General features: G+C 39.3%; 3 protein-coding genes across 3 annotated transcripts in view; all 3 read left to right on the forward strand.

Moving 5' to 3' along the window:
* ppih (peptidylprolyl isomerase H (cyclophilin H)) overlaps positions 1-25,143 on the forward strand; it is a 199,262-nt gene that overhangs the window by 98,320 nt on the left and 75,799 nt on the right. The window lies entirely within an intron of this gene.
* LOC128356852 (transcription factor HES-2-like) lies at positions 6,801-7,741 on the forward strand. The gene is made up of 4 exons (XM_053317014.1): positions 6,801-6,890; positions 6,996-7,091; positions 7,203-7,290; positions 7,395-7,741. Exons 1-4 carry the CDS (start codon positions 6,801-6,803, stop codon positions 7,739-7,741), a joined length of 621 nt encoding a protein of 206 aa, XP_053172989.1.
* acot7 (acyl-CoA thioesterase 7) overlaps positions 10,727-25,143 on the forward strand; it is a 55,290-nt gene continuing 40,873 nt past the window's right edge. The window contains exons 1-3 of the mRNA XM_053317000.1: positions 10,727-10,883; positions 17,621-17,738; positions 20,105-20,261. Coding sequence (XP_053172975.1) covers positions 10,834-10,883; positions 17,621-17,738; positions 20,105-20,261 — 325 coding nt within the window. The 5' untranslated portion in view covers positions 10,727-10,833. The remainder of the gene's footprint in view (positions 10,884-17,620; positions 17,739-20,104; positions 20,262-25,143) is intronic.

Below are 25,143 nucleotides of genomic sequence, written 5' to 3' on the forward strand. Positions count from 1 at the left end.
GGACAAAATTCTCAGTCTTCCTCTTGTAAAAATATACATCCCTAATTTCAGCTGAAGCTAATGTGAGGATTCAGCAGTATTTTGTGAAGTTGACATCTTCTATTCATAGTCTGTTTACCTCTTTGTGGTCCCAGTGGTGGAAGGATAGTAACACAAATAGGGAAAAAGTCTAAGTTGGAAAATGCTGAGGCATATTAGCTTTGGCTGTCTGTGGATTTTGTTCCTCGTCACTTACATTCACATTGTTTAAAAAGAGATCTCTTTGTGGCCGGAATGAACAGGAAAAACCATTACATTGAACAAAAACTTTAGTAATTATAAACATGTATAGGGACTTGAAAATGTGAACTCATTTGTATTTTGTTGTTATGGAAGTTAAATGCATTTTTGGACATAAGCGTCATAGCGGTTACAAAGCATAAACAGAGACTTATGAAGAATTAGATGAAATAACAAGAGAATAATCAACTGGCACCAAAGATCAAAATGATGAAGTAAAAATAAAATCAATAACATAAAAACAGACATGCAACAGATCAAAATATGTTAGAAGATACATAAAATGGGAAATACAATCCAGTTGAAACTGTGGAGCACATTAAAATATTCCAAGCACCTAAGTGGTTTAGAAACATGGATAGCTTGTCTCAAATGGAATGATAATGGATTTAAAAGCCTGTAAAAAGATAGAGAGACGGCCTTTAAGCTTTCTGTCTGACTGAAGCATGTTCCACTCAGAGGGAGCACTATATATCACTAATACCAGGCTATCAAGGATCAAAGAAGCAGAAAAAGTGTTTCTCAGTCTTCTGCATCAGTGTGTTAGTCTACGTGAAGCAAAAACTGGGGGGCAACCTTTTTATACAAAACAAAATGGTGGCTACAGACAGCAGAGTTAGTAGTAAACTGTCCAAGCTGGCTGAAATTGTACAGTTAAATCACCCTAAACCACTTCATTTGCTGTATCCACAATATTTCCCAAAAAAAAATTAACCTTACAGAAGAGGCCATTTGTAGATATTGTAGAGAGTGAGATTTTAACAGTATTAACAATGGATACATAAACATGTTGACACTGAATGTATCTGTGTTCCAATACTGACATTGTTCTGTGGTGACAGGGTTGATTTTACACAGTTGTATAATGCTTTCTGTGGTTCTGGAGGAGCTTTCTAAAGTTTGAAAAAACAATATAATCAGAGTTACGTCAGCATGGGATTGAGACTTCTAACAGAAATCCCACACATGAGATTTTGGGTTAGCAATTAAGAGGTTTGGAAGTTCTGATGAACAATGCTATGGAGTTGCAATGTGGTTGGATCCAGTGTTTTTGAAGCTTGACCCATATTAGTAGTGAAATGTTGCATTATGTTGGCCTCTACTACTTTAATTTGGACCATTATGTTTTGTTTCCTAACTTTATGAATGTGTAATTTGAAATTGCTGATTTTATTTCTCAGTGGGTATTTGCAAGTATTAATTTTCCCATTCAGGCACCACATGGTGTTTGATTCTGATCAGTGTTAACATGTGTCATAAAAGGTGTGATACCACAATGTCCAGCAAAGAGTAATTTACAATGCATCTGGAAAGTATTCACACCCCTTCACTTCCCCCACATTATGTTATGTTACAGCCTTATTCCAAAATGGATTAAATTTCTACACATATTCTACATCAATCTACACACAATACCCCATAATGACAAAGCGAAAAAAGGTTTTTTAGAAATTCTTGGAAATGTATTAAAAATAAAAAACTGAAATATCGCATGTACATAAGTATTGACACCCTTTGCTATGACACTCAAAATTGAGCTCAGGCGCGTCCTGTTTCCAACGATCATCCTTGAGATGTTTCTACAGCTTGATTAGAGTCCACCTGTAGTAAATTCAATTGACTGGACATGATTTGGAAAGGCACACACCTGTCAATAAGGTCCCACTGTTGACAGTGCATGTCAGAGCAGAAACCAAGCCATGAAGTCAAAGAAATTATCTGTAGACCTCTGAGACAGGGTTGTACTGATCTAGGGGAAGGATACAAAAAAATGTCTACAGGATTGAAGGTCCCGAAGAGCACAGTGGTCTCCATCATTCGTAAATGGAAAAAGTTTGTGACCCCCATGACTCTTCCTAGAGTTGGCCTCCCAGGGAGGTGGTCTGATGAAACCAAGATTGAACTCTTTGGCCTGAATGCCAAGCATCATGTCTGGAGGAAACCAGGCACCTCTCATCACCTGGCTAATAGCATCCCTACGGAGAAGCATGGTGTTGGCAGCATCATGCTGTGGGGATGTTTTTCAGAGGCAGGAACTGGGAGACAGGATCGAGGGAAAGATGAACAGAGCAAAGTACAGAGAGATCCTTGATGAAAACCTGCTCGAAAGCGCTCAGGACCTCAGACTGGGGTGAAGGTTTACCTTCCAACAGGACTACCACCCTAAGCACATAGACAAGACAATGAAGGAGTGGCTTCGGGAAAAGTCTGTGAATGAGTGGCCCAGCCAGAGCCTAAACCGATTAAATATCTCTGGAAAGCCCTGAAAATTGCTGTGCAGCGACGCTCCCCATCTAACCTGACAGAGCTTGAGAGGATCTGCAGTAGTAGTATTGTAGTGGATTTCAGGAAAGAGAGGAGAACAAATCACATGCATGTGGAGAGTGTCTCCTCCAGTTTTAAATTTCTGGGGGTAACCTTCTCTGAGGACCTCTCCTGGGTTGCACATACATCCACCATCATTGGGAAGGCACAGCAACGTCTTTACTTCCTGCGGAAGCTGAAGAGAGCCAGTCTGCCACAGAACCTGCTGGTTAACTTCTACCAGTGCACTGTGGAGAGTATCATCACATACTGCATCACAGTGTGGTTTACCAGCTGCACCAAGAAGGACCAGAGGGCTCTGCAAAGACTCATCAAGACGGCACAATACTTCACTGGGACCCAGCTTCCTGCAATTGGGTACATTTATCAAGCCCGCTGTCCAGGCAGGGCTTTATATATAATTCGTGACACAACACATCCTGGCCATCACCACTTCTAAATACTTCTCTCTGGCAGGCGATACAGGACAATTCAGTCACACACTACAAGACTGAAAGACAGCTTCTTCCCCCAAGCTGTTAAACTAATGAACACGGTCTGACCCCCTCATCCCACTCACCTACACACATTCACTGATTGTGGCTTACTGTTACAATGAGAATTGCTACTGTTTGCACCTTTTTATATTGCATATTGCACTTTGTTGCTCTTATAGATTGTGTAATGGCTCAGGGAGTGCTATCTAAATTTTGTTATATTGTTGTCTGACCCTCAATATATTGACAATAAAGCTACTAATCTAAGAATAGGAGAAATACCCCAGATGCACTGTAAGTTTACATTTATTGTCATTTGAACTCCACTGAAGCAGTCATGGACAGATTATGAGACAATGGGCCCCTCGGCACAGATATATAGCATGTCCCCCACCCTTCCTGCATTTGTAGTAAGACATTTTCTGTCTCTTTCAGTGATATTTTGCTGCAGCCGAACTTCAGTATTTAGATCATATTCTGTCTCTCTTCTGTCCAGATATTACACAAAATACTAGAATATTAATATGAAAAGACTCTAATAAGGACCAGGGGCAAAAATGTCCCAGTTTCACATCTACAGATACATTTTAATTTGCACATAACAATGGAAATAATCTAAGTCTGTACGTTTATACAGTAGAGCAAAACAAACACTTGAAATGTGGGGAAGCACAAAATCCTCATCATGATAAATAAATATAGCTCAAGATGGTCTGCAAAGCTCAGTGCAGTTTATAAAGGCTACTTGGTGCTATAACGAAACCAGTGAGTGAAACAAAGAGAACACGTGAACCTAGCAAGATTTAGTTTATTACGATATCATTTGGATATTTTCTCTTTATCTTTCCACAACAGCAGTGCAGACCGACATGTGTTAGATCAGATCTCCATCAAGTCTCAATATTGTTTTCATTACACATGGAGAAGAATAATAGGTAATACAGTAGATTTGTGCGTCATATCAACAGATTATTTTAACTTTTGATAGTCTAAATGAAACTGTTGACTCTGTTGACGGTCAGATTGGGGGATCAAATTTGTTTATAGGAGGTATAGAGGGGGATAAGGTGATCGCTATTGTTTAAGACTCAGAGTAAACACCGAAGCCGGCCGTTTTCTCTCAGTTTACATCAACGCTACTGCAAAAGTCAGGTGGTGCCGCGCTCTCTGTTTCTCCCCCATCCCAAAGCCCGCATGTGACTCTTAATTCCAATGAAGTGTCGGAACATTTACAGACAAAGGCTCCCTGTTATCCGGCCTGCACAGATGGGTTACCGACGCCGAATTTACTTGAAAAGACAAAAGAGGACTCTAACCGAAAGACCAAAAACGGAGGAGAGGTGACCTCCCCCCATCTCCGGACTCCCAATCATCCCTCCATCCCAGCGGGGTAGTGAGGGGCGCGTGCAGCAAGTGTGCCTCTCAATTTCAGGACGACGCTTTTCTTTGTTAGAGCAGCACAACACGATACTAACCTTCACATATAGATTTTATTTGTTTCAATTTCAAGTTTCAGAAACACTACAGTGATATACATAATCACATTTACAGTTTGAAAAAGTCGCCCAAAGTCCAGGTATACTGTAGTAAAACATAATACTGTAATAGAAAACTGCATGAGTACTGCAGAGTGGAAAATTATTCAAAAATGTATAAAAGACAAAAAATATTCTTGAAAAGTTGACAGCAGAGTTTTGATCAATGTCTTTGAAAACAGAACCCCATTGCATAGCCCACAGCTTGTCTTCACAGGACTGCTTTCACGAAATACAATTTTGTATAGATAAAATATAACTCGTAATTCTTATTCAAAAGGAACCTTTTGGTATCTCTAAACAAGAGGTGTTGACAGACCTCCAGTGCAGTCTGCTTTTCCAGACAAACATATTTCATCTCCATCAACAGATTGAGTCTTGTGTGTCGTCATCAGCATATAATATGGATAAACATTGCATTTTATGATGGCTTGGACGCTAAAATGTCAAGCTGAAGTAGACAATTGAAGCACAGTGCTTTCAAACAGGGGGGTGAGGATGGTTTGCTTCACTTCTATACTCACAACATGGACTTAGAAGTATGCAGATGGGGCAGCCACGCCAAAACTGCGTGGAGATCATGTGTCGTGCGTATTGAGTATAAAGACAAATGTGTGTGTGTGTGTGTGTGTGTGTGTGTGTGTGTGTGTGTGTGTGTGTGTGTGTGTGTGTGTGTGTATGTGTATGTATGTGTGTGTGTTACACCATGAATCTACCCTTCCCTTATGGATGAGGGATGGGTAGATTCATGGTGGAACAGGGATGTGGGCTGTTCAGGGTGCTGGTGTGGTGCAGGGGGGCTGGTGGGGGGTGGGGTCGATGGATGGAGGTCGAGGGGTGGGGGTGAAGACTCGGCAACAGACAGCCATCTGGTCTCCGTGGCGCGTGCTGCGCGCGTGGTTCCCCTGAGTGCAGTGGCATTTGATGGGTTGTCATGTCCCTGCAGTTTTTATTTAAAATCTTGAAATCTCAAAGTTGTAATTCAAATATTGATATTTCTCAGGGCGTGATGTTTTCTTATTTAATATACAAAGTCCACAAGTAATAGTAGGCTAAATATTGAAAACACCCAGTTAGAAGTTGGAAAAATACGGGCTCGTTTTATATTTTGCGGTGGCTATTGTGATAGTGACTCCCTCGTTACCCTCCCTCTGTTTTTTTTTAGCCCCCACCACCCTGAGTTAGGCGTTAGCAGCAGCGGGATACACCCTACAGGTATAGACCCCCCCGGGCAGAAACTGCATGAAAACATCATATGCAAAACTATTGTTGTCAAAATCTAAGAGCAGATGTTATTTGAAAGTAGCGTGGCTTGGGTATGTGATTGGAGTAAGAGTCTGGAGTCTGGACACTTTTCTATACACGCAAGCCTGACCCCTATGCCAGTAATGTATGTATTGCACCCTACTATTCAAAGTGTTTAAATTATATATTTTTTAAATGAACAACATTATAAAAAAATACTTAATCAAAACATGGGTAAATTACACACAAAATAGAACTGCATACCTACCCCTGTACACCTAAACAAGAAGACAATAACAATGCAAACAAATGAACTACTACCTTTAACAATGAATTACTAACCACTAACATTTACGAGTACATTTAAGTCTAGTTTGTCATGTTTAATAGTTAAATCATAAATAAATATTGGATTTGGGTAAAAAGATCACATACATTTTGGTCCAAGACACCTCTAGGCACTGCGTAATTACGCACCAGTAAAAATGAATATATTCTTTTTAAAGTAAAATAAAACTTAATATATTAAATATGAAATAATGCACTTAATTGTGTACTATTTGATAACATGTAAATGGAAGAGTTTTCAGAATTGGTATATGAGGAGTGAGCATTCATCCAACCGAATCATCTTTACGCACGCATTTTTTCGGCTTCTTGGTGCAGATTTTGTTTTATTTTGTCTATGGATCATAATGCAGACACGCGCTTGGATTAAAGAAGAGGACAGATGGTTATCTTAGTTAATGTGATGCTTTTCTGTTGTTTTCATCGAATACGTGGCCAGTCAAATCGTTTGGTGTTGGCTTGGGGGCGTACCCGTGACGCATGTGGACCGACGCCACGGACCTGGATAAATACCACAGCTCTTGGCAGTTAGAGACACATCCTTGTCGATATCTGCTTTGGATACTTCTCTGGTACAAAGACAACGCTCAAAATGTCTCCAAACATGACTTGTGAAGCTCTCCAGTCTTTTTCTCCAAAACTAACTGTGGCCAAAAGAAAGGAAGCTCTTGAGCTCAGAAAGGTGAGTGAAGTTACAGAATGTTTTTCTTAATTATCTTACGCATTTTCTTTGATGTCTCAGTCTTGATGTAATGAGTGAATACTAAATATTATTTGTTCTTTTCAGACTATGAAACCTTTAATGGAAAAAAGAAGGCGCGCACGTATCAACGACAGCCTGAACCACTTGAAAAGCCTCATTCTTCCCCTCACAGGCAGAGATGTAAGTTATTATATTAACTTAAATACATACAACACGCTTTTCAGATCAATTAAAAGCAAGGCAGCGTTCAGAGTCTCATGTTTAACATTTGCTTCTTATCATTTTTTCCAGAAGAGTCGCTACTCCAAGCTTGAGAAAGCCGACATCCTGGAAATGACTGTGAGGTTCCTCAGCGACATTCCCCCCGTTAACACCAAAAGTGAGTTCTGCTTCTGCTTGATTAACATTTTTGTTGATAACGATATAAACACTATTGTCTGATCATTTTTGAACAAAGAAACTAATATCCCACTGCCTTTTCAGATTCCACAGAAAGTTACAAGGAAGGCTACAAAGCCTGCCTCCAGCGCGTCTCCGCTCTGCTTCCCAAAACGAGCCTGGACCAAGACGCGTGCCAGCGGGTGAATGACTTCGTTCAGCGGTCCATGTCCGCGACAGTCGCCCCTGCCTGCCTGAACTGCTGCGCTAAGAGCTCCAGGACCTTCCCTCAGATCCAGCAGAGACTCATGAGCCTCAAGTCCAGCTTCAGTTCCAGATTTGAGAACGAGTCCCGCAGCAGCAGCAGCAGCATCAGCAGCAGCGCAGTGGCTCCCATCAGAGCGCATCCAAGCCCGCAGGCTGTCAGCGCTAACATGTGGAGACCTTGGTAGACTTCTCGAGTTTAAGTCGCCGGGTTAACACAAACTTGTGAAAAGACTGTAAAGTGTAATATATGTAGGCAGCATGTTGACATAGCATCACTTTTATTCACAGTGATTTACTACTTTGTTTCCATTGATGAAAATCCAGATTTAATTGTTAAATCGTATCAGTTGAGTATTATATACTTACGTTTTGCGCACTAGTCTGTTGTCCTGTGCAAGTTGACAAGTTTAGACAGTCGTATTTTTTTAAAAATCTGCATGTATGTATAGGCGTCGGTAAATATTTAGTCTTCTTTGAGGACTGAGTGATTAAGGGCCATTGAAACAGCCCTGTAAGACCCAACGGGTCAGTGTATGTATGAATTTGCACCATAGACTTCAGTGTCCAGAGTCTGTGCAGATGAACTTTGTTGACACATATTGTGTCACTGTAAGTACCTCTGTGGGGATGTGTTTTATTTTTGCTATTTACAGCAAATTATGTATATATGTTATATAAAAAAAAAATAAACTGCGATGTCGTGGTTAGCTCTGGTGTTGTCTTTTTCTGTACACTTCATGGTCATTTGTAAGAAAATTCATCATAAGTAATTTAGATATGAAAGGTTAGATAACCTATTGACAGACAAAGGAAGGCATCACACATAAAACAGAATGTGCTTTTTTTTAAACTAACAGGAAAGAAAAATGAGTCTTTTACAATCATTCTCTCAAAACCATACACACAACATTCAGTGGTAATATAGACAACACATTACTAAAAGGCAACAGAAAAAAATAGGAAATGCATTGAGGCTGGGGTTGAGCCGTTTCAGTTAAAAAAAGTGGAAGTATAGGCTACACATCTTTGGTAGCATGAAAACTAAAGACAGCCTCACCAGACTGAACAGCTAATGTGATGCATTTCCATAAAATACGAAACGCCTATCTGTTAATGAGTAAAAACCTGGATGACACATCTGTCGAGCAGATTAAACACAAAAAGTCGTTGGTGGATGTTGTGGCCAAACACGCTGACATCAGGCAGTACTGTTGGTGTTGTTAGAATAAATACAGTCTCTGCTGCCCTCCTACGACGATTGTGCGCATCGACGTGGTTTGGTTTCTATTTTTGTTGCGCAACCTGACTTTCCCATTTACCTCCGAGAAGCACCGTGTTGTGATGTCTGATATTACTGTACAGTATCCTATATATTTAATGCTGACATTAAATATTTTAAATTCAAATTAGGTAGCCTATTATTGATCTTATAGAGTGACTGAGATCCTAATATCTCCTATGGATAGTCTGGTTCCAGGAATATCTGGCTTGCCTACAGGACAGATGAGCAAAGACAGAGACAATCTTTTATTATGGAATATCTTACACTGGTTTATCTGATAAAAACAGGATAACAAATGAAATTAATCTCGACATAATAATTCTTAATTTCAATCATTTTAATCCAACAAGGGTAATTTAACTTCAAACAGTCACGATGTAACCTTAGAAATGAAGAAATAACTTCACCTCATCAGTAGTCTACGACAAATAAATCATAAACTACTAAAGCTGTTATAAATGCATTTTAAACTAGATGAAACGTACATATCGTATCAAACTATTGGAGGAATGACTCATTGACATGAGGCCAGTCAGCATGCGTTGTCCTCTAAAGTTGAGATCAGGATGAATGATGCTGAGGCTCCGCCGATCCAGGAAGCAGTGAGGCAGGTGGAGGACGGTTAGAGTGGACGGGGACTTTCCATTGCCTTGCCTTAACTTAACGCAACTCGGGGACTCTTCCTTGGTCGGTGCGCCGTTTTTAAACCCTCCTGGATATCCGGTGTGTCTGCCGGTCTGAGGAGCGAGGAGGAAGAAGCGTGCGCACTCATCAGAGCAAATAGTTCTGTGCGCGGTACTTTTAGTGAGGTCATAAATCATCCGCCACAGCAACCAACCTCCGATCTTCAGGCATTCTCCACACTGACAATACTCTTCATTCATCAGGATTGCAGCGACAATAGTGTCATCAGTTTATCACACACACCGGCCATTCACTTCAACCCCAGCAGGGAAAAACCCGGACTGGATTCACTGACTGACGTTTTTGTGAGTAGCATAAATGACTAACGTTTTCCCCCCTTCTTCTTGAAAACTATTTTGGCTGCTACTTTATGTACTGAACTGTTTCATTTAAAGTCATTGATTTAACTAATTTGAATTTTCTCTATCTTTGAAATTGAACTGAGTGAGGAAGAAAGCCCGTGGTGGAGTTTTGAGTTGGACTGTTTTGTTTCTGTTTGTGAACTGTGGGATTTTATGAAATCTGTGAATGTAAGTAATTGCTTTGCTTTTACAATGAAGTTGTGAGTTTCTAATTTATGATAATTCAACGAAAAGGGTGTTTACTGTAAAATGTTGTCACCCTGGTGTGATGTTTGAATTAATTAAACTCTTTTTGAAAGTGACAAACTACAAAAGTGACTCCTCTTAAATGCCAAGAGAGAAACCTAGCTGACATCCACACAAAATAAAAAAGATCTCTAAAAGTCAAACTGTCACAATCTGACATAATTGCAGACAGCTGTGATAGGTGACGCACTGATGAATGAATTTAACTTCACGGATAATGGTTTACACAGTTGCATACAACACATTTATATCATTTATTTTCCTTAATGACAGACAGTCGACGTAATGAACACAAAATAAATACATGTTAGTGTTGCGTTTTGACTTCCACGTGTTTTAATCAATGTAACTTAACCGAAGACCACGGCCACTGAAACCACGCCCTCTCTGACTCCTCTGTCCTGGCTTTCACCCTCTCTCATCCGGTCACCCTGCACCGGCCCCTTTATCTAAGCCAAGTGTCTGTGTGACTTCAGATTGTAGTCGCCTATAAGCACAGCTGTTTTTTCAATACATTCATTTTATTTGCAAAACAAATGAGCTGCTTTACGCCTTGTGTTTGTGTCTGAACCCGTTCAACACACATGACTCATTTTTCTAGGAAACTGTGACCAGAGCAGCCGGCGGACACTGGAGGAGAGGAGACAGATATCCCCTCACACCGCACAGGATCACATTCACAGGAAAGCTCATCGTCATCATCATGTCGGTAACGCGGGCTCCGGGGACTGCATCCTCCCTTCAGTTATGCAGGTAGGACGTTTATCAGGAGACGTTAACACATGTGCTAGCAACCCTTCATATGAGGAAAAAAACGTGCTGCTGCTGATCGACAAATGACGAGCGCAGCGGTCCTCACCGGATGATAACCCAGATAATCCGCTTCATGCCTCTCCACAACACAGCACACTGCGGTCTTGTCCACACTGTTTATTGCCGGCTGCGATCTTTAAATGTAACTGGTTTCTGATCAACCAAAGGGGATGTTTCCAGGTTATTTAGCATGTGAGCTCCCGGCAGAGATGCAGACTGTTTATGTCGCATGTCGTAGTCTGTGTGATGACCTCAACGCAGCAAACACCGGCAGGGCGCGTTAAAACAACCAAGGACACGTTAAGGTCGTCATCGTTATACTGAAACTCTAATAAAAGTTTTATTTTACAGTGTAGGCTTCAGTAATTTGGCTCCTGGAAAACATTACCTACGTAAGGGCTGTGACGTAAATGGTGCGTAGTCGAGCCCTTTATTTATTTATCCGAAGAATAAATAGCAGAGGAGGGGTGCAGGAAGTTGTGTGCGATACAGCATTAATGTTACTGCTACCCATTAAAATACCTTTGCAATGAATGGGCTTCATTTCCCAGTTGCACGCAAGGGGCTGTTGTACTTGTGCTCGCCGATAGATGGAGCCATAGCCTATAGCTCTGTCACAGTACCGTTCTGCTTCACTAACAGCGTCTCCCCCCATAAACTTGTGCACACTTTTTCAAGCCTGTCTTAAAACAGCTGTCAGGTGGACAGTGAAAGAGGTGTTTCCTCCCTGTAATCCTTCCTCTTGTTCAAACTGACCTATGTTCTTCAAATCAAGTCCAAAATCCAGTGTCCACACAGTTATTTTGTGTAGCAATGCATTTAAAAGTCTATCTGAAGCTTAAATGAGACTTTAGCAGTCAGAGTTAGTAATATGAAGTAGATATCTGCCACACTTTATAGCATCAAATTCTCTCTGTGTTTCCTCAGACAGTGTTTTCCTGTTGAGCTGCGGTAAAATATAGTAATGAAAAGAGGGACTTTGGCACTAAAAAGACTGTAACATTGAAAGATATTTACTTGATTTGACTCATTTGGATTGAAGCTTCATATTAGTTTAAGATGCACAAAGGGAGGACTGTAGACTTTGGTCCCCATCACTTCCATTGTACGTGCATTATGAATGGATCTTTTAATGGCCAGTCTGAACAAGAGGGATAATTATAGCAAGAAAAACTGATTTCAGTGTTCATTTGGTGACATTTGTTTTTAAGACAATAAAAAAAAAATTGTGAACATGTCATTTAATGCTTAGAAATGATTCATGCATTTACAGTATCAGAGATTGACATTTGTGTTTTGCAGCATTGATAAACACGCATTTTATGATAGCTTGAATGCTGAAATATCCAAGAGTCAAGCTAAAGGAGGAGCTTTCAAACAGGAGGGTGAGGATGGTTCGTTTCAGTTGCCACTAACAACGTGGATTTTAAATTATGCAGATGGGCCAGCTATGCCAAAACTGCGTGGAGATCATTGTGCGTGTAAAGTAAAAATAAAAACGCCTGAGTGTATGCAACACAGTCTCTGTGTGTTTGCATACATGCGTGTGTGTATTAATGAATGAGAGATGGGTAGATTGATGGTGGGTCAGGGATGTAGGCTACTCAGGGTGCTGGTCTGGTACAGTAGGATTATGTGGGGGTGGGGTTGATTGATGGAGGTTGAGGGGGAGTTGACAGCTGACAGCCACCTCGTCACTGTGGTGCGTGCTGTGTATATTGTACTGTAAATCTTGACTTAATGTCATTTAGACTAATCTGTACTGTCTCTTGTCTTAAAATTGACTTGGACTTGACTAAAGTGGTTTCAGCTGTGAATGAGCCTTTGTTCACACCAGTTACTTTCAAAAATCTGCTTATAGGATAATTCCTGTTGATTTCAACCTGAGGTATTTCCAGTAAATATGGCCATTGTGGTTTTATGTCTTGCTAACTTTGCACTGGCCAGCTACAGTATAGAGATTTTGGGAGACAAGGACTCACTCTAAACAATATGTATTGGGACAAGCTGCACAAACCTACAGTTTTCCAAATAAACATGATTCTTACATGAATCATTTTAAACATGTGTCTGAGCCACACTGAGAGTAAACACTGAAGCTTCCTGCTGTAATGAATAACTGCTCAGGGATCCGCTGTTCATACGGGACAACATAAAGAATAACCTGACAACCCATACATCTGCCCATGATAGTATAGGAATGCACTCAAATATTAGATTATTTGTCATAACTCATATTAGAGTATGTAAAAGGGAAGTTGTCCTTGACAAAAGATGTCAAATAGAATTATTATTGTTATTAATCTTAATTATTATTTTGTGAGTGTATAAAGTTATTTAAGGTTAAGTGACTGAGATCTAAACACAAGAAAACACCAACAATTTCACTTTTGGATGACATACATATATTACTAATACTTCAGCTACAAGTACACTACTACATTTTAATAACAAGACACAAGAGGGAAAGAGGAAACTGGCACATAACGCTATGGCCAGTGAATGATTGAAATGCATGATGCAGAGTTATCTGTTAAAGCTGGTATGAAAGACCTGATAAACAGAGAGATGTTATCTGAGATGCAGCGAGTCATGTCAATGGTACAGCAGCTTAGATTTGAATGGGCAGTTGAAGTTACTAATCAGGAAAGCACCAGGTTTATGAAGGGTTTGTAGGAATAGTTGCTTGCTCTCTCAAGTGGCATCTTATAGAGAATAGAGTTCAATGTGCTGGGTGAGAAGCAGAAGTCTAGATCTTGTAACAAAGAGTACATTGGAAGGGAGCTCCTGGTTTTGGCTCTTCTAATTTTGATTCTTAACTCTTGAGTCTGAGATTAAGCAAAGAGCAGACACTTCACTGGCATGGCAAAAGGCAAGAAGACAGACAAAAGCAAGAAAAATGCCAAATAGCAAAAGCCTGGTTTCTCAGATAAGAGATAATTTTAAAGTTTCAGTCCAGAAGATGCCTGACCAATTACAGGGAGTCCTGGGGAGGCAATGTCAGTCCCCTCCTGTTCACAGACAGGCAGGTTCAAGTCTTCAATGCTGTTACTCTTTTATTCAAAATCGTTATAAAGAAAAGAAAATAGTCTTATAACAATTGCATGATTTGTAATTTTGCATATTTGATAGTAGACTTTAACATTTTGGGAGTAGAGCAATCAGAGTGGTACTATATGATGTCAGTGGAATTATGTTAGTGGTACACTTCAGTGGAATAAAAATCTAACGAAGGCAAAAACTGTTATATATATGCACAACCAACACACACTAATACACTATATTAAAAACTATATTTTAGAGTTCATGCACTTATGCTGATTTGTGTAGTAATCAGTTCTTCGGTGGGTTATTGAAGTCTTGAAAATGAGAGTTTACAGTGAGATTAAAGTTGGTGCCAGCTAGTGTGACTGTCTCTTTGAAATGAGTTATCATAGCTAGTGGTGGGGGGTGTTTATCCAAGTTTTGCTAACAGTTCATATTGGGTGTGAATTGACCTTTCCATCTTGCTGGTTTTTGTAGATCTTGAAGGGTCAAAGGTAGTTTGGGTCAGCGGTCCGGTTTAGTGGCTATGTAGGAGATCGTTTCTGTTTGCAGGATGTTGTTAATATCAATGATGTCCTATTAGCCAGCTCTCCTGGGGCGTTGAAGAAAAAGCTGCATTGGCCCTACCTTTTCAGGGCTGAAATTTAACAGCAGATGAGAGGTTGAGCCATTTTCAACAATGAAATGTTAATTTATGTAAATGTGGTGTCAATATTAACTCATCTGGTATCTCCTTACACCAGACTTTCTTCTTTCTTTTGTACGTTTGGTTCTCTACTCCAACACTTGGTTTAGAGTTTGTGTTTCAACTTTTTTTATTACCCCAATGGATAATCTATCACTGTGTATCAGTCTGTGCAAACATAATAGACATGTAGTATTAGGGTGTGTGTTTCAGGTTTGTGTGTATATACAGTGTTTGACAAATACCTGTTTTACCTGGCAATGTAAGATTGCATGGTATATTATACAGGTGGTGCAGTTAAATCAGAGTCCACTCCTGCAGTCTGTTCTTTGTTCTTGGCTGTGCGGTGTGAGAAAGATAATGGCACCAAGGGGTCCTTTTCTGAAGCTATTTCAAGGTTTTCGCTGCCATTCTCATACCTCGTAAGTTTTCTTTTGTCAAATTATTTTGATTTTGGTTTATGCAGTTCTATTACGCTAATATGTGTTAAGTATTTTCATGGTGTGGCTGATCCAGATGCATGGTGTTAAATCTAACTCATGTCAATTGAGTGCTACAACTTCAAAACCAACACACTAGGCAATAGCATGATCTGTGTAGGAAAAATATATTATTTAGATATACCATAATTGCATTAAAAAATATGATCATTTTAATTGAAATATTTTTTGCATCAACCACTTTTATACCCACTTTTCTTACCCATCTGTAGTTGGGTAATTTTATCTCATACTTCAATTGTAAATGACTGTTGGGTGTGAGTGCATTCCAGACCATATGGGGAACTCCTGATCATCCGCATTTTAGAAGATCAGGATTTAAAAGACTTAAGTAGGCATTCAGTCCTGGCATATTTCTTCACTTCTAAATCTTCTAATTCTTGAAAGAACATTGCAACACTGGTTTCCTTTCAGTTCCCCTTCACAAGAAATATGGGTGTAACCGTGCTTTTTCCCCTGTTAGTCTCTTTGTCTGTCTGCCAGTGGGATATTTCTGTATGAACAAATGTGATATAAGATTAACAGACAGGTGTCTGTCTACATTTCCACTATAGTTATAATTCTAAAATTGCTTAGCTGTTGTTGAATAAAAAAGACATGAAGATACAGTATGTATATAAGATATATTCATAAATTAAGAAATTCAGGCAGAGTTTCTGAAAGAGAAAGCATATTCTAACTGACAAGAAACAATGTTTACCTGTCTCTTTCACATTTGCCTCAGGGCTTTTTAGCAAACATTTTACTGTCTGAGATATTTCCTACTCTGCCTGACAGCTATGACAAACTAACCTCAGTGTGAAGACAACAGATGTTATTGGTCAATTGTTGTCTGATCAGTGGATCAGTGGGTGAGCTGAGATCCAGTTAGACCAGTCGTGATGCCCAGCCTTAATGTGATGTCACTCACAGTAGAAATGCCAGGGCCAAAAATCTCAGAGGATGTTATTATAGAGACGATTCAGAAGTGAAGTGGGTTAGAGAGTAAGACTGAGAGCCAGGGTTGTAAAGATGCGTTGCTTTAAGCCTCGGAGCAGCAAGGCAGTAGATGAAGTGGATAAGACAAGAGCAGCAGTGGTGGAGAATCACCAGGCTAGTCAAAGTCAGCAAGTCAGCAGCGATGTGGCTGAAGCTCAGTCGGGCTCCAAGTGTTTACTCAGCAGGTACACACACACACACACACACACACACACACACAGACACAGGTGATGCTGAATATAGCATGCTCTGTCTGGTTCCCTCTCTCGCACACTTACACACAATAACACATACTGATTGGCTTCAGTTCATTACAAAATGACTAAAAATGCTTTGAATATTTAATGCTACCTTTTGTGAAACTTTTTAATTGTTGACACTGACTGAGAGGTGTTGATTCAACTCTTTCAACTATTTTTTAGGCTGTTGTATTAGATTACAATATGTTATAAGGTCTTAATAACATTTAGCTTCCCATATGTAAATGAAGTTGAGAAACTTTTAGAATATCTTAACAATGTATACAAAGGCCTCTTAAGCATATCATAAAGGTAAACTGACCCCTCTCTGACATTATACGTTTCACAAAGGTAGTAGTTATTACACTGCTTTTCTACTGGACTGTATTGAAGTTAATAGGAGTTTCTCATTTTCTGGTTCATCTGTATAATTACAAGTTCCTCTTTCAGTGCTTGTGCTCTGTTCTGATTGTTACTTGGTATTGCAACTGTAAAATTCCCCACCCATGTAAATACAACTGTGACTCAGACTGTTCATTCATAAAAACAAGGAAGATTTGTCATTTTGAAATGACAGCAGCTGTAATCTTCAGATGGTAAACATTACAGTCAGTTCTTTGAAGTTGATCCTTCCTGTAAATGTAAGGGATTGCTAATGACACCAAGGTGCGGCTTTTCCTGCTTTTTACTTTGCACACATGTTTGTAAAGGTTTACCATCTGAATAATGCAAGAGTGACCATCTAGGAGCACATCGCAGCATATATGTTCCCTGATAGTTCACTTAGATGGAATGTAGCTTGAATTATTTCCCATTAGTGTGTTACTATCAGTTAGGCCTTTTGTCACCAAGCAATGTCAGATTCTTGTTTTTTTTATTGCTATGTTCCAACAAACATCATACGTTATAGGCTACTTCAATGAAATATAAGCCTCATACAATTGAATAAATCAATAAAATGAGGTGAACAAAATATATAATTAAAATGCCACATGTATGTTGTTGCAATAGGAAGAAACTTTTTTCTTTCTTGAAATCAGTACTCAACTTTTTGGCAGTTTCTTTCTGAAAAAGGGAAAAACTATTTTTGTAGTCTCTACCAGTCAGCTGTGCTGCCCAGGTTTTCATATTTATCTGTTGACTGTGTTGTTTACACCAAGATGCCAAGAAATCATATAATACAAGATGTGGTTATTTATTACAAGAGACTAATGCTTCTCTTTACTGCAGGATCATGCGCCCAGATGATGCCAACATTGTAGGCAACGTCCACGGGGGCATCATCCTCAAGATGATCGAGGAAGCTGGATGCATCGTCAGCACGCGACACTGTAACACACAGAATGGGGTGAGAGTCTAATATACATTCAGACCCTGCTTTAAACTATTGCATGGTACATTTAAAAAATAACTATTTTATTTTATTCTCTGTGTAAATAAAGACTTATTTAAAAAGCTTTATTGCCATTCATAAACATTAACAGGCAATTTCAGCTGTACAGAGCAAAATCACCTTGAGGTTGGGCTTCATTCCACACATATAGACTACATACAAATGAAATAACCTGCATAGGGTCAAAATAGACACCATAGGTCCATACATCACATAAACAATGACAGTCTTAACCAAGATAGAGAATAACAGATGTCCATCTCCTTATAAATAATGTCATATGTTCCATCACATAGACATATCAAATGTTTTGTACCCATTGTACTATCACAGGAGCGTTAGGCTTTATCTATGTAATAATCATTTTTCTCAAGACTATCTTCTTTATATCTATTTTATTCTGTTCTATTTTGTTACCACTTTTATTTCATATTTTTGAATTATAATTCAGTATTAACTTTGTTTTCCTTCTCATTTTCTTAGTTTCACCTTTCACCTAGTGAGCTTTACCTGGCTCTTGTCTTGCATAATTTGATTGTCATCTCACGTGATGAACATTCTGATCATAATCTGATCTAATGCCCCACATTTCAGTGTGTGCCACTGCTCAGAGACAACAAGAAGACATTAATGTGCACAAACGGGCCTTTGCTTCTACTACAGTACAAATGTTTTGTACCCATTGTGCTATCACAGGAGGGTTAGGCTTTATCCATGGAATAGTAATCACCTTTCTCAAGACTATCTTCTATTTTATTCTGTTCTATTTTGTTACCACTCTTATTTCATATTTTGCACTATGAAGCTGAGGGAAATGCTTTGCTGTTTTTGTTGTTTTATACAGTAACATTAAAGACAATTGGGCTGCTTGCACTAAATATTGCAGAACTTGATTCCTTAAGTTGTAATAAAGTGCATTTTTCCTAGCAGTATATGAAAGCCATGACAAATAGTATGCATTTTCTCCTTGTTTACTGTCTGTGTTTGCTTACTGAGTAAGACTCATTTATGACTCATATTTGCATGGTTATTGTTTATATACAGTATTGACTCACCCAAGTTTGTTTTCCTTCTCATTTTCTTGGTTTTACCTTTCACCTGGTGAACTTTACCTTGCATAATTTGATTGTCATCTCACTTGATAAACATTCTGATCATAATCTGATCTAAAGCTCCACATTTCAGTGTGTGCCACTGCTCAGAGACAACAACAAGACATTAATGTGCACAAACGGGCTTTTGCTTCTACTACAGTACACATTGCCTCATAAAGACAAACAATTTTTTATAAAGAATTAATATACTTATAGGTAGCATATTCTTAAAATAATCTAAACCATTAAAGTCAAATTCAGTTAAGAAATGATTATGATAATTTAAAATAATTTCTTCATAATATAATACACTGTGTGTACTGTTAATTTATGTACACATATTCTCCAGTCTTTCGTCTTTCATATCAAATTCAATTTCTATTGTTTATTTTTTGGTGGTAATTTGATGGTTCATGTTGATGGATGTTTCAGTGCCATCACAGTAGCACCCTTTAACTAGTATTATCACATAAGACAGGTAAACTCAAATAACTAATCAACCTGTGGACAGTTTTAAACAGTAAAAGGCTCTGTGTGAACCAGGAAAATGTAGAATCACAGAGGATAATCAGTTGTATTTTGTTTCCTCATAAGTTGTCTTTTCTGTTATAATAACATCTACATTTATTGTGACCCTGCCCATCTTGCAACAGTTGCACAGATATCAAGTGTACAGCAGATTTATCTTTTACAGACATCATGGTACCTTTACACTTGTCTGATTAGAGTTGCCATGCTATGTGTGGTGGTTGCCCCCCCCCCCCCGCTCCTAGTTTTTCACCCAACACTTAGTTTTAATTAGTTTTTAAGCATTGAAGCATTAATTAACTGTTTTAATGATCCTTTCCTCTTCTCATTTGCCTGTGTCTTATATCATCTGGCACTAATTGATACTTTTTCAAATCATTTTTACAAATCATTAACCCTAGTAGGACTAAACGGTGTGGGTACCATGTTTTCTCAAGGGGCAGTAAATAAAATCCAGTAGAAAATTACAACAGTACACCAGTAAAGGATTTACAGGGTTAATCAGTACTAATTCTGATATGTTTTACTCTAAAACAAATTTCCAGTAGATTTAATAAAAATACAAAAGTTTTGGCAGTGCCTCATTCATCATCAGTAGAGCTTGTTGGAAGTCAATGTTTTACTTAACGCCACTTTAAAAAGTATTCTGTACATTTCTCTTTGATGTTGAGTATGTGTGACATCTGTTCTCCTATACAGGACCGCTGTTTGGCAGCTCTGGTTCGGGTGGAGAAGACAGAGTTTCTGTACCCCGTGTTCATTGGCGAGGTCGCTCATGTCACCGCTGACATCACATACACCTCCAAGCACTCACTGGAGGTGCAGGTCAAGGTCATGGCTGAGAACATCCTCACAGGTGACTCATTTTAATGTTGGCATTTGATACATTTATAACAGTCACATTTCAAATGGTTTTCTTGTAAGTATTAGATGATACTTTTAAATGAGTAATCCATTGAAATTGAAATTTGAGGCAAATGATCAAGCTTCTCTTTGTTTATTGAAGTAGTGATTTTGGTTGAACCTACTTTCTCACCTTTCATCAGTGTTCACCTTTAGTCTCATTCTCACCTGCATCACTGCAGAGGAGAAAGGGGAAAGGCATTCAGGAGCAGAGATATTCACAAACAGGAAGTTCTTCAAACATACATGTTAACGCACACGTACACATACGTGCCAGCTACAGTGTGTGCTTCAGCTGTCCTAAACCCAACAAGCTTCAATTTTATATAACAAGATTAGAATTTTTTTTTTTTTTGGTATAGCCCAATATCACAAATTTGGCTTTGGGAGCTTTGCAATCAATACAGCGATGTGACACCTTCTGTCCTTAGATCTATGATTTGAATAAGGGAAATACTCCCTTAGGAAAAGTGTGTGTTTCACTGCTGTTCTCTCTCTCTCTCTCTTCATTCTTCTCTCTCTCTCTTATATTAATGCAGTTCTCTTCCTGTTATTGTTTGCATGTCACAAACCAGTGACCAAGTACAAGTTAATATGTTGAATTTAAACATAAAGATATATAAAAGGATAATCATATTGTATGGTGGCCAGCCATAGCGGAAGAAGTGTGTGAATTAAGTGTGTGTGACTGTTGCTAAATGTAAAGCGAACCAAAACTGGGAGATGATTGGGGTCCAACTGATACTGACTTTTTGGCCAATACCAGTATTAGGTAGTAAATATATTTTCTGATATTGATATATTGTTAGTTAGATTGTTAGTTAGTTTTATACCTACAGAATATATCTACACAAACCTTGTTTTGCAATGATCCCTCCAATGCAAAATGCTCTTTAATTATATTACATTTGTAAGTGAGAATCATTTTGGCTGATTGTCTCACTGTAATGTTCACAATTTAAAACATCAAGTGCCATGAATTTGGCTATACATGAGCTGAAAAATGTGTTTTGAGAAACTTTATATACAATCATTAATTTAATTCTGTCACTTGCTCTCATTAAAATTGTGTGCAGCAGAATTTTATCTTACTTTTTTCCCTACTATCATTTAAAATCGAGGTGTCACTTTCCAAATACAGAGTCTGTCCGATCCGTCTGGTTAGGTCAGAGGTAACAAGAATTACCACACTGTGAAATTCTGCTGTTTGGCCAGCAGAGGGCAGCACGCAATAAGTAACACAGCCCCCAGAAGCATGAAAGATGAAACACTGCTTTAGTGCTTTCATGTGGCGCTGCATTACATGCCTTGACAGGGGAACATAAACTAAGAGCCATGTTGGTTTCCTGTTTTAGAAGCAATCTGCAATTCTTGTTTATTATTTGTGCACATTTCTCAGGCACTATGTATGTAGGCGAGCTTATATATACACACTCAACTCCCTTGAGTAAGGACTGATGGAGGATCACATTGGACTGACCTAGTGTTATCTCTTAACTCTTAAATGCCAGTGGCAACAGCAATGTACAGACTGTGTAACAACCAAATGTCATGTGCTGTCTGTACTGTAACTGTTTGAATTAATATCAAAGAGGGAGAGATGATGTCTACATCTATTAATACATGTATACACACACACACACACACACACACACACACACACACACACACACACACAATATGTCATGGTAATACTGGTTTTGAATGAGCATAGCATAGCATTTTGCAGCATAAGAAACTTATGCTGCTTATGTCTCTTGTTCATCAAAAATAAGAATAATTTTTCTTATTTTTGATGAATTTGCATTTACAAGGTACTGTAGCAGTAAAGGAACCATCCGGCTTCTATTTGATAAGATTACAGAGACTGAGAAAGAGGGGAGGGGGGAGCGAAAAATAGAGCGAGAGAGAGAGAGAAAGAGGGGTGAGACAGAAAGAGGGACGAGAGAGGCAGACAGGTATATCGATGAGCAAAGCGATAGCAGAGAAAGCAAGAATTTGAATAGGAAAGAGATGGAAAGAAGGATGAAGAAAAGGAGGTGTGAGAAACAAAAGAAGTATCCCCAAGACAGCTGTTGCCCTAGCAACAGGCTTGTACTGGTTGGTTGGCTGGTTGCTGGGCTGGAAGCAGGTTGACGGAGGCGGAGGCAGAGATATGAGATGACAGGTGGAGAGTAGTGTATATACATGCAGGCATCGACACAGACAGCCTGCTACAGTACATGGCCTGTCAGGAAGGACCCCGAAGGTGGCAGATCAGGAAGAGAATACACTAAAAGCACTGTATGATTGATGCACATTACAGGCTTCATGATTCTGTGCAGTGATAACATATTTAATAGTATTACATACATTTTTAATGAAATGCAATCCAGAGTTTTTCCTGATAAATATCAAATATTTGCTTTTTTAGAATAAATAAATTGACCCACATTATTGCTACATTAGCCTTTTTGGTCAACAAATGGTTGTAGATTATTTTGTAATACAATAAATTAGCCTCAGAAGGTCACATTGTTTTCAAAATGATAAGATCTGCTTATAGATTAGAAGTGCACAACTGTGCATATTATGATATATAAACAAACAAAGGGTGTCTTAAGTCTTTAGTGTGGGTTCAGTGTCAGGGCAGTGTGGGTGTAGTGTAGATGAGTGTAGCTCTGGCTTGTGCTGAGAGCAGGCGTGGAGGTGAGTTGCTCTGGGACACCAAACATTGCTGTTGAGCCCTCTGGAGGGTGCGTGGGCCAAACACAACATCTGTGATGGGATTTGCTCACTTTATAGCCCAAATTATGTATGAACTCTACATCATCCATCTCAATCTAGGATAATTAATCAGATTACCAGCACTGTATGTAAAAGCTGTTTTTCTGTAGAGTGAGCAGATCAGTTTATTTCCTCTAATAAGAACAACACACAGCCTCAGTGTTGAGAGGAGAGCCAAAGAACAGGCTGCGGATTGGTGGTCTATTAGGTAATAACTATAGGATGTAGGTCACATTTGTGTATACCATACAGTATGTGTGGGCGTGTGTATTTGAGGTGACACAGCTGTTATCCATAGAAACACGTGCATTTCTGTGGACTTTTAATGATATATTTTTGTCCCGATCTCAGTAGAGTTCTTACTAACAGATTTAAAGGGTGAGCTCACATTTTGATCTGATTCTTCTTTTAGATATGTAGAGTTGTGCAGGAGGTCATTCATATGTCGATAACAGAGAAAAAGGTGAAGCTAGATATGTGTGTTTCTCTTTGCTCCTTGCATTTAGACACATGAATTTGTGGATGTGTGTTTCCGTACATATAAAACAGTATGTATATGTACTGTGTGGGCATATGTATTGTATACATGCATGTGTGTGCATGTGTGTGTTTTTCATCAGTGTTTGGCCCTTTAAAAGGTTCCTGCGGGGCGAGGGGGAAGAGAAGATAACGGGAGCAGACATTATTTGCTTCTGTCATGTCGGCTTAGCATCAGGCCTCACACACTGTGGCCCAGTCAGACACGGACGCCAAGTGGATGTACCTGCACACATGCTCCAACACGAAGCGTGCACATACCCGACACACACTGACACACACATATGATGTGTAGGGGCGACCTGCATGCATACAGAGCCTGATATGCACATGCTGACACTTTTTGCACAGAAAAAGCCACACACCTACGCATTCTCACACCCACACGGATGCACACTGAGCACAGATACACATCCCTTATTTCTAAAAGAAGTCTCATACTGAGGCAGGACTGGCAGAGATTTTAACATTCCTGGCTACATCTTTTTCCAGACAAAATATTGATAGATGGTATGAGATGATAGAAGAATTAATTTGACTGTTTGGTTGTAGACTTGCATATGTGGTTTTGTGTTTATATTTTAATGAATCTTTGTCTGCATTTGTGCAGTCATGCATGTTTTGGCAGCTTTTTGTATTATGTAAACTTACACACATCTTGTTCAGCGCAAAAAAAAAAAAAAATCTCAGTGCATCTTTGTATTGTAAGCATTCAAGCTTATTTCACATTTCTGTTTCTTCCAAACATCAACCTTGTAGGGACAAGTAGTACTCATGGGGACCAAAGCCTGGACCTAAAGAGGCAAAACTTCACTCTGAGGTCCTGGTTAATGTTAGAGGCAAGGTGTGAACTGAGGTTGGGTTAAGGCTACGGTTAGGGTTTAGGTTAGTGGATTGAATGGAAGTCAATGTAATGTCCTAACAAGAATAGCTGCGCAAACTTGTGCGTGCGTGCGTGCGTGTGTGTGTGTGTGTGTGTGTTAATGCGCATGTGCAATCCGCCCAGCGGGGACAATCATCACGGCTCGTGCCCACAGTAGGCAGCCTTCCCCTGGGGTGCCGTGACTGAGGCCTGCCTGACGAGATGCTGCCTGACTGACTGTGGAACCTGGATGCTTGCCTCCTCCCCCAACACACACACACACACACACACACATACACACATACAGATTTGCATATACCCATGTATGTACAAACATGCATGAAAATATACATACCACATGTAAATGCACACATATTCGGATCCAACATGATGCACATACAGCCACTTTTGAGAGTTGCATGTGCACACACAACACACACACACGCACACTTATACACACAATCAGGCCTTTGCACACACAGCCTCAAAGATGTGCAGATGTGATGTGAAATTGCCACAAAGAAAAAGCAGTGAGCATTCATGTATCAATACACACGTGTTTGTGCACTGCCTCACTTGGAACACACACACACGCAAAATTCCCACAGAGGTAATAATGCTTGTATTGCATGCACACTCAGGCACACATTTGCATAAACACAGCATACAC

This window comes from Scomber japonicus, chromosome 4 (genome assembly GCF_027409825.1).
Source record: "Scomber japonicus isolate fScoJap1 chromosome 4, fScoJap1.pri, whole genome shotgun sequence".
Classification (NCBI taxonomy): domain Eukaryota; kingdom Metazoa; phylum Chordata; class Actinopteri; order Scombriformes; family Scombridae; genus Scomber; species Scomber japonicus.

What these genes read in the sequence shown, in the direction of transcription:
- LOC128356852 (XM_053317014.1), top strand. Translation starts at nt 6,801, where the DNA reads ATGTCTCCAAACATGACTTGTGAAGCTCTCCAGTCTTTTTCTCCAAAA. An exon ending in TTCCCCTCACAGGCAGAGAT is followed by an intron (nt 7,092 to 7,202) that starts GTAAGTTATTAT and finishes CATTTTTTCCAG; the next exon opens with AAGAGTCGCTACTCCAAGCT. An exon ending in TCCCCCCGTTAACACCAAAA is followed by an intron (nt 7,291 to 7,394) that starts GTGAGTTCTGCT and finishes CTGCCTTTTCAG; the next exon opens with ATTCCACAGAAAGTTACAAG.